Source organism: Coptis chinensis, chromosome 3, assembly GCF_015680905.1.
Source record: "Coptis chinensis isolate HL-2020 chromosome 3, ASM1568090v1, whole genome shotgun sequence".
Lineage (NCBI taxonomy): Eukaryota > Viridiplantae > Streptophyta > Magnoliopsida > Ranunculales > Ranunculaceae > Coptis > Coptis chinensis.
In genome coordinates, this window is record NC_141458.1 from 86,331,668 (window position 1) to 86,348,959 (window position 17,292).

General features: G+C 34.5%; 2 protein-coding genes across 2 annotated transcripts; both read left to right on the forward strand.

The window, feature by feature from the left end:
• The first annotated feature begins 2,561 nt into the window (after nt 1–2,561).
• On the forward strand, nt 2,562–3,826 carry LOC147511322 (uncharacterized). Its single transcript, XM_086598431.1, has 3 exons — nt 2,562–2,886; nt 2,944–3,022; nt 3,283–3,826. The coding sequence occupies exons 1-3, from the start codon at nt 2,562–2,564 to the stop codon at nt 3,824–3,826; spliced, it is 948 nt and encodes a 315-aa protein (XP_086454557.1).
• A 5,450-nt stretch (nt 3,827–9,276) lies between these two features.
• LOC147511323 (uncharacterized) lies at nt 9,277–11,384 on the forward strand. Its single transcript, XM_086598432.1, has 4 exons — nt 9,277–9,365; nt 10,540–10,816; nt 10,915–11,126; nt 11,177–11,384. Exons 1-4 carry the CDS (start codon nt 9,277–9,279, stop codon nt 11,382–11,384), a joined length of 786 nt encoding a protein of 261 aa, XP_086454558.1.
• The last annotated feature ends 5,908 nt before the right edge of the window (nt 11,385–17,292 follow it).

The window sequence follows — 17,292 nt, forward strand, 5'->3', positions numbered from 1 at the left end:
TGTGTAGTTATATTTCAATGGGGAATGATGGGTTGATGACTCAAGGCTAAAACCTCCATTAGAGGAGTTGATGAAGCTTTGATGAAAACTTAGTAGTATAGTGTAGAAATGTTGTAGAATCTATTCCACTCTAGAAGGTCGTGATTCGCCATGAGAATGGGTGGACGATCTCACATGCTAGTTAGTATGTGGTAGAAATGTCATGAACACTAGAGATTAGAACTCGAAATTCTTGTCGTAAGAACATAAGAATCGAGATACAAGAATCTATACTAGGTTATTAAGTTGGATTCGAGGTGGATTCAATTCCCCTCTAATCCTTTATCTAGATTCAAAAACAATCATATTTCCATAGCATTCGTAGTTTAAATTCAACATAATCAATTTCATATTGTATCGTAGTAATAACACCCTTCGTAAAGCTCTCATTGGACTTAAGACCGATTAGTTATCTACGAAAGCATTCCATGCTAGAGAACTAAGAGTGGAACGAATTTGTTACTCCACTCTATTTCGATAGAATTGAGAGTAGAAAACTTGATAAATATAGGCTCGTAAAAGGTTTTAGTTTACTTACGTTTTGAGTTCATCGTTCATTTCGTAGGTAAATTATCAATTTTATGTTTTATCAGATCCTAAGGCTGATAAGTTGAAAAAGAGTGTTCCTATACATCTCGAAGATGCAAGCATATAATAGGAAAGGTAAAGCGATTTCTTCTGGCTGAACTTTCCTCTGAAGCTGGTTTTGGGTATTCTGATAAGGTCTTGGTGGAGAAGATAATGGTAACAGATGAAGGTGATTTGTCGTCTTTGGTTAACGGGCTTATTCCCAATATGGATGTTATATTCTCTGAGGCATCTACTAATGATAACTTGCCATTTGGCAATTTGGTTATTCCTGATCTGACAAAAGATAGTCCTCTGAGAGATCCTCAATGGGAGTGCATCCAAGCTGAGCTGTTAACAAGTGGCACCTCTCTTGTTTCTGGACCAAACCTGGAAGGTGTCTGCTCAGACCCTTCTCTTGGGGATGCAAATCCAGTTTTGGTTCATATGGATCTTGGGCTCCACCCGGATCCCTTGGTTAATGGGCTTTATGAGGACTCAGTTTTTCTTATTTTGTCTGATATGGATGTTGGGCCCCCACCAAAAGTCTGTTACTGGGCCATCTATGTCCAGCATGGAAGTTAACTTTTCTAAACCTTCTTTGGACCCTTTACCTATTTCTATGGACTTTGTGTTTTCCGGCTTGGCTAGGCCCGCTCTAAGCCCAAAGCTTTTTTCTTCTCTTTGGCCCAATCTAAGCCCAAAAGCTAGAAAAAGCCTAGTTTCTCTAGCCAAGCCTCGTATCAGTAAGCATGCAAAACTCCATAATCTTGATCCCTTGGTTTCTGATTCCATACTCCGACCACCCTCAAAAGGAAAGTTGTCAGAAAATCTAGCTGATATTCTCAAAAGCTTTGGTAGCTCTAGGAAGCATGGGGTTTCCAAAAAAAATTCGGGAGTTGGTAGCTTTGTTTTATCTCAAGAATATGAAATGAAAAGTTGCATCTTTGAGACTTCACAAGCATGCGCTGACATCTCTGAAGAAGTACATTATTATTCTCATAAAAGAATTGTGGTCTCTACATAAATTTTCACCTCTAAGTTTATAAATTCTAAGAGATCAAAAATGAGTGATAGTTCAGGACCCTCTTAGGGGAAGAGTCCTCTAAAGTTTGTTTCTACTACGGATCATGTTCCCACCTCACCTGACCTCTCCAAAGAGGAGAAAGGTAATGATAAGAAAGAAGCATGTGGGAGTGAGGAAAGGAAGATTTTTGTAAGCTTCAAAAATAAGAGGAAAGTTAATGGTTACGTTGAGGAAGAGGATCTGATAAAGGGAAAGAGGTTGAAAAAAGATATCATGTCAAGTTCTGATGGTGATGGTTCTATGGGAGTCACTCCTTCCCCTTCTCCTTCTGAGTCAATCAAGAGTGACTCCATTAGTAAGGATTCAAGTAACCCAAGTGTCTTTTCTTATGGTCTAGGAGACTCTGATTCTAGGAGTTCAAAAAGTTTGGTTTCAGCAGATTCTAGTTCTAAAGATTCGGAAAGCTCTGAGTCTCATGACTCTGTCTCGAAGGGTTCTGGGTCTTGTAGTTCTGGTTCTCGGGGTTCTAGTGATAATGCTTATAGGGCTGATGGTTCACAAGGTTCTAGTTCTTTTGACTCTTGCTTTAATACTTCAGATAAGAATGCTATTTTTTCTGGTTCTGGAGGTTCTTCTAGTTCAAATGGTCTCTCTCTCTCTAATTATGAGTCTGATGGTTTTAATAATTCATCTAGTTATTACGGTCCCCGGCACTCCTAGCTCTTAGGGACTTAATGTGGCTGCTTCTAACAATTCAGAAGGGTTAAGTGGTGACTAACCCATTTCCAGTGACCTCTAGAGCCATGGCGACAAGCTGCATGGAATTGTCATGGAATTGGTTCAACCGACAATGGTAGCATTTAATAACCTCATTTTGGTTTCAGACCCTCATATAATATGTTTATCTGAAACCAAAGCAACAAAAAAAATGGAGTTAGTTAGTAAGCAAATCAAGTACACTGGCAAATGTATAGTACCTGCAATTGGCATTAGTGGTGGTATGATTGTTTTCTGGAAGGATAATATTCAGCTGGATATTTTGGGAGCTACATCACCTAATCATATTACAGGTAAACTCTCCAATTACCATGCTTATTCTTATTGGTTCTTTTCTTTTATATACGGTAAGCCTCTTTCTTATAAGAGGAAAAGAGTCTGGGATGAATTGTGTGACATTGCTATGCTTACCCCTGGGCCTTGGATTCTCTTTGGTGATGTCAATTCCATTTCATCACCCTTGGAAAAAGTAGGAGGTAATGGTAATCAATATCGAAGTATGAATTCTTTTAATGATTTTATTGATGATCTAGGTCTCATTGATTTAGGTTTTAAAGGTTCCAAGTTCACTTGGTCAAATAAAAAATTCTTTGGTAATCATATTTTAGAGAGGTTGGATAGAGCTCTTGCCACCCCAGATTGCTCTCGAAATTGTTTTCCCTTTCCTTCATTCAAAATATCACTATTCTTTCCTCTGATCATCTTTCTCTTTCTATTAATCTTAATCATTCCTTACAAAAAAAGAAAAAAGCTTTTAAATTTTTTGAGATGTGGACTAAGGAACCCTCATGCAAGGATACTATTGAGTTAGCTTGGAATGATATCTCTGGAGGAGATTGCTTTGGTTCTCTTACATTGTCTGTTTTTAATAGGATGAAAAATACCAGTAAAAATCTTCATAAATGGAATGTGGAGGTTTTTGGGGATGTGGAACTAAAGATCAAGAAGGTTAGAAGGGATTTAGATAATATCTTATCAGATGATTTGGAGACTGGGGAGAATTACAACAAGTTTCTTTCCCTTCAAAGTGATTTGGAGGATCTTTTGGATAAGGAAGCTAGTTTTTGGAAACAAAAAGCCACTTCAAATTGGGTGAAGGATGCTGGAAGGAATACTAGATACTTTCATCTTTCTACTATTTACAGAAGAAGAACGAATAGCATTGAAAAACTCAGGAATGATAATGGGGGCTGGGACTCAGAGGTTGAGGATGTAGGGCTTAATATAAACTCCTATTTCAAGAATATTTTCTCTTCTTATGAGCCTCCTATCAATAATGATATCCTGAATCTCTTTGAATCATGTATTACACCCAATGAGAATATTCTTCTTACAAAAATCCCCACTGATGTTGAAATTTGGGTCACCATTAAAAGTATGGGGGCCCTTAAAGCCCCTAGTCCTGATGGATTTTAGGATATATTTTACCAGAAATATTGGGATATTGTTCATTCTGAGATCTCTAAAGCTGTCAAAGCCTTCTTCACCTTTTCCAGGCTTGCCCTTTGCCTAAATGAAACTTTTAGCACTCTCATTCCTAAAGTAGCTAATCCTGAACACATCACTAAATTTAGGCCTATTAGTCTTTGTAATTTCTCCTATAAAATCATTTCTAAGATCATGTCCACCAGGCTTAAACCCCTCCTTCATAAATTCATCTTTCCTCTTCAAGGTGTTTTTGTCAAAGGAAGGTCTATTGAGGATAATATTAGACTGGCAAGTGAGATTTTGTTTAATATTAGAAAGATGAAAAAAAACGTAAACAATGATAGATGGCTATCAAGTTAGATATGACCAAAGCATTTGATAGAATAGAATGGAGCTTTGTTGATCAAATTCTGGGAAAACTTGGATACTCTACCAAATGGAGGAAAATGATTCAATAATGCCTTAGCACAGTTTCTTATAATGTGCTTCTCAATGGCTCTCCTCTAGAAAAAGTTTATCCAGAAAGAGGAGTAAGACAGGGGGACCCTCTGTCCCCTTACTTGTTCATCATTATGGCAGAAGCCTTGTCAAGACTCATTGCTCAAGCTGAAGGTTCCAATCTGATTTTTGGGATCAAAATAAGAAGGAAGGCCCCTGGTATCAGCCATTTTTTCTATGCAGATGACTCAATTATCTTTTGTATGGCAAATACTCAGCAATCAGACTATATGATGACTCTCCTTAACACTTATTGTGAAGCTTCTGGTCAAGCAGTAAATTTTGATAAATCCAGGGCCTATTTCAGTGGGAATGTGGCTATAAGTACTCAAAAGAGCATTATGAAAAAATGGAAGATGAGAAAGTTTGATGATAAAAAGATCTACTTAGGGGTTCCAATTCTATTAAGCAAGAAAAAAAAGTGAAGATTTTGAGTACTTGATCTGAAGGTTCAAAAGAAAGATTTACGGTTGGAAAGCTAAAGTTTTATCTCTCTCTGGTATAACTACTTTCATCAAGTATGTAGCCCAAGCTATGCCTATATATGCAATGAGTACCTATCTTCTCCCATATAAGATTAATGATAAGCTGGATCAGTTGAATAAGAATTTCTGGTGGAATAGCTCAGTTAAATCTCACTCCTATCACACCATCAGTTGGGATTTTCTCTGTAGAAGTAAGTCAAATGGTGGTCTGGGCTTTAGGAAATCAAGGGAACTGAATCAAGTTCTTATTAGTAAACACTGCTGGAGAATGCTGAAGGATGAGATTTCTAAATGGGCTCTTCTTTTTAAGAAAACTTATCCAAATTGGCAAAAGATGATTGAGATGGATGTCTTACCTAGGGATACTTCTTATTTCTTTAGAGGCATCATTAGAACTATGAAGGAAATCAAATGAGGCTTTTTATGAAATATTGGAGCTGGCTCTTCCATCTCTATCTTTAATGATCTTTGGCTTCTTTTTATGGGAAAGCCTCTTATCCTAAAAGATCTGCTAGATCCTCGGGCCTGATCTTCTTAACCTTAAGGTCAACTCCCTTTTTCCCCCTGCACTTCCCACTTGGAATCAAAATAGATTGGGAGATTTGTTTCCCTTTCAGATTATTCAATCCATTAATAGAGTTCATATCAGACCTTCAAACTGTCCTGACCATATCATCTGACCTTATGCTAAGAATGGGAACATTTCTGTCAGTTTAGCTTACATCTTCCTTTCCAAGCAAGATAATCTCTCCTTCTCCTTCTCTTTCAATCCCCTGATTGTTAAAAAACTGTGGAAGCTAAAGATAGATGTTGCTACACAGCTGTTTATCTGGAAACTTTACTCTGGGGGTCTCCCTACTGGTGATGTTTTTCACAAATGTAAATTTAAAGGGGATATCACTTACTCTTTCTGCCAGAAATGTATTAAGACAACATTACACGCTCTTTTTTCCTGTTATTGGGTGAAGCTGATGTGGAATGTCTCTAATGTTATGCTGGATATTAGCTCTCATGATGATTGGAAAGTGAAGGACTGGCTTAATCTTTTTATCAGTTGGTGTTTTGATAAGGATGAAGACATAAGCAGAAGGGGTTATTTCTGTATTCATTTCCTTTATGAACTTTGGTTGACAAGAAACAAGGCACGAATAGAGCAGAAGCCTATTAATACCAAACTCATTCTGAACTTATCTGAGTTGAAAAGAGATAGGAATCACTTTGTTTTTTTTTATCTTGTCCTCCTTCTGAGCATATATAGCCCTTGCATCATAGCCTTTATGTTTTAACTTTAATACCTGGTCTTCTCCTTCTGTTCCATAGGTTAAAGTTAACTTTGATGCTGCTTTTGACAGATCTCATTATAGTGGTGTAGTAGGTGCTATTGCCAGAGATTCAAAAGGGGTGATACTTGGAGCTACTTTTAGGAGATTTTTTGCAAATGATCCTTAACAAGCAGAGGCAATTGGAGTTGAGGTAGTTTGTTCTTTTTGGCTTTAAGGCTTCAGCTTAACACAGTGATCTTTGAAGGAGATTGTCAGACTTTGATCTCTGTTTCTAAAGCTTGTAATAGTTCTCTTTTAGGATGGAACTCTTTTTCTGTCTTTTAGTATGTTTACTCTTTAGTTTAGTTACAGGAGTTGAGAGTCATAGTTTTCAGTTGGGTTTGTCTTGCTGGGAATGGCTTAGCTTATGGGCTTGCGCCTAATTCCTGGTGGTCACCCACCATGTAATCTTGAATACGTAAACTCTTTCTTGCGTAAACTCTTTCTTGCGTCTTTTAATGTAATAGGGGATGGTTTTATCGTTAAAAAAAAAGGGTATCCAATTGCAGCGTTTTTCAAGAATTTCGTGGCAAATTGTTTTCCGCGCGTATTTGCTAAAACCCGCACAAATGTTTCATGGCGACTTAATTTGATTTTCAGAAAAAATATCGCGATCTCTTCCTCTCTCCGCTTCCTCCGTAGCTGCGAACTTTCCCCACCTCTCTCTCTCTTTTTTAAAATATTTATTTTTCTACCAATTACATTATTGAAACATTGTTTGGTAGTAGCAATGTCTCTATAGTTTTCTACCAATTTCCTCCATAGTTTTACATCTGACGTCTCTTTCTCTGATTTATAATTGTATTTTGGCTTTGGCGGAAACTTGAACTACCCAACTGGAAAAAGTGCTAAACCGGAAGCAACCCAACTCGAAAAAGGTGCTAACTACGTTTTGTTTGTTTCGTTTCGATGAATTTTATACTTGTAGAGAACAACATTTAAAATTTCTTCTCTGTTCTTCATTATTTTGGGGACGTTGTATTTACCAAATCTTGGAGGAGAAGGAGGTGGTTTTGGGAGATTGTTGTTATTGGTGGTTGGGGTTTAGAATTTGGAGTGGTTTTGAGATTTTTGAAAAGAAGGTTTGGAGCCATTGAGGGTTGCTGATGCATAGTACAAAATATCCCGATATATCGCGATATTTGGGGATATCTATCCAAATTTCAAAAAAAGATATATAAATATCACGATATGTTCAGAGATATATACGACTGCAAATATCGACGATATTTAAACGATATTAGCGATATTTATGATATTTATGATATTTTGAGATATTTAGAGATATTTGGAGATATTTGGCGATATTTTGTGTATATAACAATTTTATTTAATATTTACCATTATATTTCAAATAAATATAAATAATGTATCATGATATATCAAAAAATATCCACAATATCTACGATATTTGTCGATATTTTAGATATATCCACGATATTTGCATGTGAAACAATGTCAAATATCCTCAAAGAGGGGGATATATCCACGATACATATCCATAAATTGAATATCGATAAATACCCATATCCTGATATTTTGTACTATGTGCTGATGTATCTAGTTTAAGTTTGGTATGACTGTTATAACAAATGGATAGCATGATCTCCTTCTTCGTTGGAGACAAAAATTCATTTTAGTTTATCTAGAATGTGTAAGTTGGCACGATATATAAACTTGCAAGGAGATGTGGAGATCCTATACAGTTTTTTTCTTTGTAAAAGTAAGATTGTAGCCATGCTTGTATAAGTTGTATTGATAGGTTAGGGATTTGGTTCGTTTATTAAAAACATGTCCAGGTGATTGCAAGATCTCTAGATTCTAAAACAAGTATATATGGTTATAATATGAAATGATTATTATTATTATTTTGTCTTCCCATGACCTTTCTATTCAATATGGAAAAGAAGAAGGAACCTTTTTATGTCAGGAATATATGTGTGTGTATGCCTTGGACTCAGTATCTAGCATTGATAATTGAACTGTAGATAATGCTAGTGCAAACTGTATATATAAATTTTTATTTGTTTTATAGGTCTCATGTCTTTCATCTTATTATTATTGTTGAAAGTTTTATTTTTCATGATTGAGTTTTTACGTATTATTTACTTACTTCCTTATTCAATCAAGGAGCCAATTAAAAACAGGTTATCATTCAAAGGTATAGTAGTTTTCCTAGTGTTTGATGTGTAAGCATGCATCTGAGGGGCGACCCGAAAGGTGCAATGTGAAGCGACATAGGGCCCCCCCAATATACAAGGCCACAAAAATTAGTATTTGTATAAAAGGCCTATTTGGCAAATCACAAGCCCAAACCAATCAAAAGCCCAAAAAATTGGAAATTTCACAAATCACAATAAACAACGGAAATATCCCCTCATATTCTCTTTCCTCATTAATTATTTTCCTAAAAATAGGAAATAAGATATATAATAAATGATCAGTATCGAAAAAAAGAAAAACATATTTCTTCTCAACGACTAGATATCTCTCTCAACGACTAGATACCTTACTAATTATTTGCCTAAATTAGTCAATTACTCAAATACAAAAAAGAAAAAAAAAAAAAAACCCTCATTCACCATTTCACCTTCTGATCATCTAGTATCCTCTCATTTTCAAAAATTCTTTCTTTACAATTGTGGATTTGTATTAGTTTTAACTTTGATTATTCACCTAATTTTTTATTCTTCTTCAAGTAAGTTAGAGATTAAAATCAATTTTCCCTTTCTTAAATATTATTTTAATAACTCAATTTAATTCCAAAGTAATCTAGTCTAATTTGGTGTTGTATATATATTTTAATTGCAGGCATTACAAATTGTCATGTGAATTGTGAAGTGTGTAGTGACTTCATCAAGGCATACGCATACCACTATCTTTCGTCTTCATTTAAGCATTAAACATATCAGGTTCTATTGTTCTAACTCAATTTCTTGTTAATTTCATTTTTTTTTTTTTAAAATGCTTCCTAGAAAGTGTCAATCTGGACATGAAAAACGTAAAAAGAGACAAAGACTTTTAGAACTAACTCAATCTCAAAAAAGAGCCCTTGATAAATTTATTCTTAAAGAACCACAAGGTTTAGGAACAAATTCAGATGAAAATGAAAATGTTGATGATCTAGATAACAATGGAAACGAAAATGTTAGTGATCCCCGACCCTATTGAAAGTGATAACAATGAGGATCTTGGTGTTATGGGCCATACTAAAATGAACAAGTCAGTAATTTTGGCAACGAACAACCAAGTCAATCCATTCCCTTAGACATTTATGACCCAAGAACTTGGGACAATCTTGACACATTGTCTAGAGATTTATTAGTAAAAGGGGTCCTATAAAGGGACCTATTAGTCGAAAAAGGACCTAAAGATAGTTGTTATAGGCGTTTCTCTTCAACATTTTATACTTTCGACATTTACGAATGGATTCTGAGAGGATAGAAAATGGTTAGTATATTGCAAGGCAATGGATAAAGTGTTTTGTTTTTGTTGCAAGTTCTTTAAAAAAGGTTTTCAAAAAGGTTTGTTGGTAAATGAAGGGTATAATGATTGGGGGCATCTTAGTACTAGGCTTCATCAACATGAAACAAGTACAGACCACATCATTAACATGATCACTTGGAATGACTTATGTAAGAGATTGGAAAAAGAAGAAACTATTGATAAATATGTTCAACACCAAATTAACAAAGAGAAAAAGAACATTGGAAGGCGTATTATTAGAATAATATCTGGTGTGAAATATCTTGGTAAATATAACTTGGCATTCTGAGGAACAAATGAGAAATTATATGAAAAAACAATGGAAATTTTTTAGGCATAATTGAAATGATTGCAGAATGGGATCTAATAATGCAAGAACATGTTAAACGATAGATAATAATGAAATTCATTATCATTATCTTGGTCATAAAATACAAAATGAATTGATAAGTATGTTAGCTTTTGAAATTAAAATTGCAATTATTCAAAAAGTTAAAGAAGCAAAATATTTTTCTGTGATACTTGATTGCACTCCAAATTTTAGTCACCAAGAACAAATGACTTTGATATTGAGATGTGTGGATGTTTCGACTTGTCCAGTAAGAGTAGATGAGTACTTTGTAGAATTTATGGTAGTGAATGATATATCTGGGCAGGGACTTTTTCTAGAATTGCAAAATGTGCTTAAAATTCTTAATCTTAATATTGATGATGTACGAGGTCAAGGATATGATAATGGGTCTAATATGAAAGGGAAACACCAAGGTGTACAAAAAAAACTACTAGATATTAACCCTAGAGCATTTTATACTCCTTGTGGTTGTCATAGTCTTAATTTAACACTTTGTGATATGGCTAATTGTTGTGGTAAAGCAAAAGATTTTTTTGGGGTTGTACAATGAATTTATAGGTTGTTTTCACAATCTACAAAGCGGTGGCAGATTTTGGAAGAGAATCTGAAAGAGTTTACTCTTAAGTCAGCATCGGCTACCCGTTGGGAAAGTCGTGTTGATAGTGTTAAAGCAATTAGATATCAAGCTCCTGAAATAAGAGAAGTTTTACTTCAGCTAGCTGAAACTGATAATGATTCTAAAATAAAGAGTGAAGCTGATTCTTTAGCTAGACATGGAATTGGAAATTTTGAGTTCTTGTTAGGCATGATTATTTGGTATGAGATATTGTCTACCGTTAATACAATTAGCAAAACCTTACAATCTAAAGACATGCAAATAGATATGGCTATTGATAAAATAAAATGGTTGATTACATATTTTAAAAAGTATAGAAAAATGGTCTCACACAAGCCATGATAACTGCTAAAGATATTGCTACTGAAATGGAAATTGATCCTGTGTTTCAAGTGAAACGTCAAATTCGTAGAAAGAGACATTTTGATGAGAATGCCAATGAGGAGTCAATGCAATCAGCGGAAGACTCATTTAGAAATCAATATTTCTATTTTATTGTAGATCAAGCTATTAGTTCATTAGATAAAAGGTTTGAGCAACTAAAAGCATATGAGGATATTTTTGGTTTTTTTTGTTTAGATCAGAGAAGTTAAATTCACTAGATGATAATCAATTGGAAGCATGTTGTGATCGTCTTGAAACTGTTCTAAAACATGAAAACTCTTCTGATCTTGATGGGAAAGACTTATATGGAGAACTAAGAGTTTTAAGAGAGGTGTTACCAAAAGATAAAAATAAAGCTATTGATATACTTGATTTCTTGAAACGACACGATTGTTTTAAGTAATGCATGCATAGCTTATAGAATTTTGTTGATTTGTTCCCGTTCTTTATCGCGTCTGCGAGAAAAGAAGTTTTTCAAAATTAAAACTATTGAAATCATATCTTAGATCGACTATGTCACAAGAAAAGACTAAATGGGCTAAGCGTTAATATCTATTGAAAATGAATTTTTAAAGAAAATTAACTTTGAAAGCCTCATTGATGATTTTGCAGCCAAAAATGCGAGAAGGAAAATATTTTGATGATCCTTTATGTTGATGGAAGAGTATTGGAAGAGGACCACATTTCGCTGTTTGCACAGGGCCATTGAAAACTTCGGGGGACGGCCCCAAAAAAACAGCTACACACACTCCCAGTCCACACCCCACCTTCACACGGCCAAATCACTAATGAGAAATGCAAACTACCCTCATTCAAATAACAAGAATTCCTACACAACTTAAATTATTCCATTACATTTAGAATAAAATCTACAAACCATGATCTAAATGCCGAAAAAGAAAGAAATTTGAATGCAGGTAACAAATTTGTTGCCCTTGCAAATGACACAACACTAGTTGCTATCTCTGATATTGTTAAAAATAGTCCCTGAGTTTTCAATGGCCCTGTGCAAACAGCGAAATGTGGCCCTCTTCCAATACTCTTCCATCAACATAAAGGATCATCGAAATATTTCCCTTCTCGCATTTTTGGCTGCAAAATCATCAATGAGGCTTTTAAAGTTAATTTTCTTTAAAAATTTATTTTCAATAGATATTAACGCTAGCCCATTTAGTCTTTCTTGTGACATAGTCGATCTAAGATATGATTTCAATAATTTTAATTTTGAAAAACTTCTTTTCTACAGACGACAATAATGGAACGAAATAACAAAATTCTATAAGCTATGCATGCATTAGGAAAACAATCGTGTCGTTTCAAGAAATCAAGTATATCAATAGCTTTATTTTTATCTTTTGGTAACACCTCTCTTAAAACTCTTAGTTCTCCATATAAGTCTTTCCCATCAAGATCAGAAGAGTTTTCATATTTTAGAACAGTTTCAAGACGATCACAACATGCTTCCAACTGATTATCATCTAGTGAATTTAACTTCTCTTATCTAAACAAAAAACCAAAAATATCCTCATATGCTTTTAGTTGCTCAAACATTTTATCTAATGAACTAATAGCTTGATCTACAATAAAATAGAAATATTGATTTCTAAATGAGTCTTCCGCTGATTGCATTGACTCCTCATTGGCATTCTCATCAAAATGTCTCTTTCTACGAATTTGACGTTTCACTTGAAACACGTGGATCAATTTCCATTTCAAGAGCAATATCTTTAGCAGTTATCATGGCTTGTGTGAGACCAGTTTCTCTATACTTTTTAAAATATGTAATCAACCATTTTATTTTATCAATAGCCATATCTATTTGCATGTCTTCAGATTGTAAGGTTTTGCTAATTGTATTAACGGTAGACAATATCTCATACTAAATAATCATGCCTAACAAGAACTCAAAATTTCCAATTCCATGTCTAGCTAAAGAATCAGCTTCACTCTTTATTTTAGAATCATTATCAGTTTCAGCTAGCTGAAGTAAAACTTCTCTTATTTCAGGAGCTTGATATCTAATTGCTTTAACATTATCAACACGACTTTCCCAACTGGTAGCCGATGCTGACTTAAGAGTAAACTCTTTCAGATTCTCTTCCAAAATCTGCCACCGCTTTGTAGATTGTGAAAACAACGTATAAATTCATTGTACAACCCCAAAAAAATCTTTTGCTTTACCACAACAATTAGCCATATCACAAAGTGTTAAATTAAGACTATGACAACCACAAGGAGTATAAAATGCTCTAGGGTTAATATCTAGTAGTTTTTTTTGTACACCTTGGTGTTTCCCTTTCATATTAGACCCATTATCATATCCTTGACCTCGTGCATCATCAATATTAAGATTAAGAATTTTAAGCACATTTTGCAATTCTAGAAAAAGTCCCTGCCCAGATATATCATTCACTACCATAAATTCTACAAAGTACTCATCTACTCTTACTGGACAAGTCGAAACATCCACACATCTCAATATCAAAGTCATTTGTTCTTGGTGACTAAAATTTGGAGTGCAATCAAGTATCACAGAAAAATATTTTGCTTCTTTAACTTTTTGAATAATTGCATTTTTAATTTCAAAAGCTAACATACTTATCAATTCATTTTGTATTTTATGACCAAGATAATGATAATGAATTTCATTATTATCTATGCGTCGAACATGTTCTTGCATTATTAGATCCCATTCTGCAATCATTTCAATTATGCCTAAAAAATTTCCATTGTTTTTTTCATATAATTTCTCATTTGTTCCTCGTAATGCCAAGTTATATTTACCAAGATATTTCACACCAGATATTATTCTACGTAATACTGCCTTCCAATGTTCTTTCTCTTTGTTAATTTGGTGTTGAACATATTTATCAATAGTTTCTTCTTTTTCCAATCTCTTACATAAGTCATTCCAAGTGATCATGTTAATGATGTGGTCTGTACTTGTTTCATGTTGATGAAGCCTAGTACTAAGATGCCCCCAATCATTATACCCTTCATTTTTACAACAAAAACCTTTTTGAAAACCTTTTTTAAGAACTTGCAACAAAAACAAAACACTTTATCCATTGCCTTGCAATATACTAACCATTTTCTATCCTCTCAGAAATCCATTCGGTAAATGTCGAGTATAAAATGTTGAAGAAAAACGCCTATAACAACTATCTTTAGGTCCTTTTCGACTAATAGGTCCCTTATAGGACCCCTTTTTACTAATAAATCTCTAGACAATGTGTCAAGATTGTCCCAAGTTCTTGGGTCATAAATGTCTAAGGGAATGGATTGACTTGGTTGTTCGTTGCCAAAATTACTGACTTGTTCATTTTAGTATGGCCCATAACACCAAAGATCCTCATTGTTATCACTTTCAATAGGGTCAGGATCACTAACATTTTCGTTTCCATTGTTATCTAGATCATCAACATTTTCATTTTCATCTGAATTTGTTCCTAAACCTTGTGGTTCTTTAAGAATAAATTTATCAAGGGCTCCTTTTTAGATTGAGTTAGTTCTAAAAGTCTTTGTCTCTTTTTTTTTTTCATGTCCGATTGACACTTTCTAGGAAGCATTTTAAAAAAAAAAAAAAACAAGAAATTGAGTTAGAACAATAGAACCTGATATGTTTAATGCTTAAATAAAGACGAAAGATAGTGGTATGCGTCTGCCTTGATGAAGTCACTACACACTTCACAATTCACATGACAATTTGTAATGCCTGCAATTAAAATATATATACAACACCAAATTAGACTAGATTACTTTGGAATTAAATTGAGTTATTAAAATAATATTTAAGAAAGGGAAAATTGATTTTAATCTCTAACTTACTTGAAGAAGAATCAAAAATTAGGTGAATAATCAAAGTGAAAACTAATACAAATCCACAATTGTAAAGAAAGAATTTTTGAAAATGAGAGGATACTAGATGATCAGAAGGTGAAATGGTGAATGAGGGGTTTTTTTTTTTTTTTTATCTTTCTTTTGTATTTGAGTAATTGACTAATTTAGGCAAATAATTAATAAGGTATCTAGTCGTTGAGAGAGATATCTAGTCGTTGAGAAGAAATATGTTTTTCTTTTTTTCGATACTGATTAATGAGGAAAGAGAATATGAGGGGATATTTCCGTTGTTTATTGTGATTTGTGAAATTTCCAATTTTTTGGGCTTTTGATTGGTTTGGGCTTGTGATTTGCCAAATAGGCTTTTTCTACAAATACTAATTTTTGGGGTCTTGTATATTGGGGGCCCTATGCGGTCGCCCACCATTGCACCTGCTCAGGGCCGGCCCTGCCTAGAAGTGTAGAACATGGCAAACTGAACGAAAGTAAGTAACGTGCGACGTAAGGGAGCAAATTAAGTTAAAACGTACTTTGCTCCCATTGGCAAACGTGTCGGACTTTTACCTACATTTGCGATTTTGGGAAGGAATTCAGAGGAAGAACATATGGACATCCCTACTTCATTTCAAAACTTGTTCCTATTCCTAGTCAAGTTTTACATGGAAGTACTGCATGTCTATAGGGAGGCTAATAGAGACGCCGATTTTCTTGCTTCACTAGCAACTATCATGAACTTGAGTATTTTGTACCTCCTCTCACTTTAAAACTGATGTCTATTGTTGAGGAGGATAGAAAGGGGACGATCTATGTAAGAACTTAATTCTGGTTCACTGGTTGGGGTCTGCCTAAACCCAAAATATATTAAAAAAAAAGTTTTACATGGAAAATTTTACTAGCAAACACAACCACAACCTTCTGTAGAAGAAAAAAATAGCATTTATTTCTCACTACCAAGGTGCAGATGACTACGTTGTTCAGCTGTAACTTTGTCAAGCTCATAATTGTGTGTGTAGAAAAACGCAAATGACACAATTTATAGGTCCGGAGCACAAATAGATAGTTCTACTTCTATATGCTAGCATACATTTGATTAACGGACGAGGAACTTATGCTTTGATCAGGAAAGACAGAAAGAAGATACCTCAGTTCAATATGTGTCTTCTTAATTCATCTCCTCCCGAAGTTTCTCAGTCTCACATTGCATTTGAGTAAAATGGTGTTCCTACAAGATATAATTAGTGCTTTGTTCTTCAACTTTAGTTTAACTTTAGACTATAAATTAATCAATTACCAAAATCATACAGGGGTACAAAAAAACACATTGATGGTTAATCAGATTTGAAACATGTTTGAAGACATACTACAAAAAACGAATAGGAAGGGGAAAAAAAAACGGAAAAGAACACATTTGAAGCACTCAAGCACACAAGAGATTGCAACTTCCAGTAAGTTATTTGTCAAGCTTGTATTTGCACAGCATGACTGAGAATGGAGGCCATATACAAGTAGGAAAAGAAGAGAATTGGAGGTCTAGTTTCCAACGCAGCAAACTGTTGGGAATTCTCTTCTGCTTGTTGGGAAGGAACTCCTAGTTAAAATAAGAGATCGAGAACTTCATTATCATTATTATCATATATATGTAAGAAAGAACAAATTCAACAAAACCAAACACTAGTACCAAATTCAACAGTGGGTGGATATATACTTTTTCCATTTAGGAATAGATTGGTAACCATTTTCGTTTTTAAAGAGATGCTTAATTGATTCTGATAATTGTGGTTTATCGTTTCAATGTTCTTTGGTTACTTTTAAAAGTGTAGCTTGGTTTTCACATGCTGGATTAGATGGTGGCGAAACACCACATATGATACATACAGAGCATTTCCTTGAGGATTTCCCTATCCGTCAAGGCAACCTTCTTAATGGATGGGTCTCAGGTTATTGTTGGGAAAAAGAACTAGGTTCACAACTTCACATATATACTTAGAGACTTCACATATAATACTTAGAGCATCTCTAGGTGGTAGTATCACCTGTCAAAATTTTCAAATTTGAAGAAATAATTCGGAATTTTCCGGAATTCCCAACTCTAGGTAGTAGTAAATTCGGTCAGATAACTTTGTTCGTTTCATTCTTTTTTTCAAAATTTGGCAATTTGGATCTTGGATCTTGAGTCGCCCCAATTTTTTTGACTTTGACCCGGCACCCGTGCGATTACTCTTGTCGTAGCGCCACTACTAATGTCGTGCACCATTGTCAATGTCGCGTGCTCCAACAAGAAAAAAAACGAGCAAAAAACGGCCAGAATTCTACATTCATATATCTACACTCATCTCCTTCTTCATTTTACATACACTCAACTCAAACATTCTTATCAAACAACTCAAGCATTTCACACATAACACTCTCAATGTCACAACCAAAACAAGGCAGGGGTCCAAGTTGGACAAATGAAGAAAATATTGCTCTTA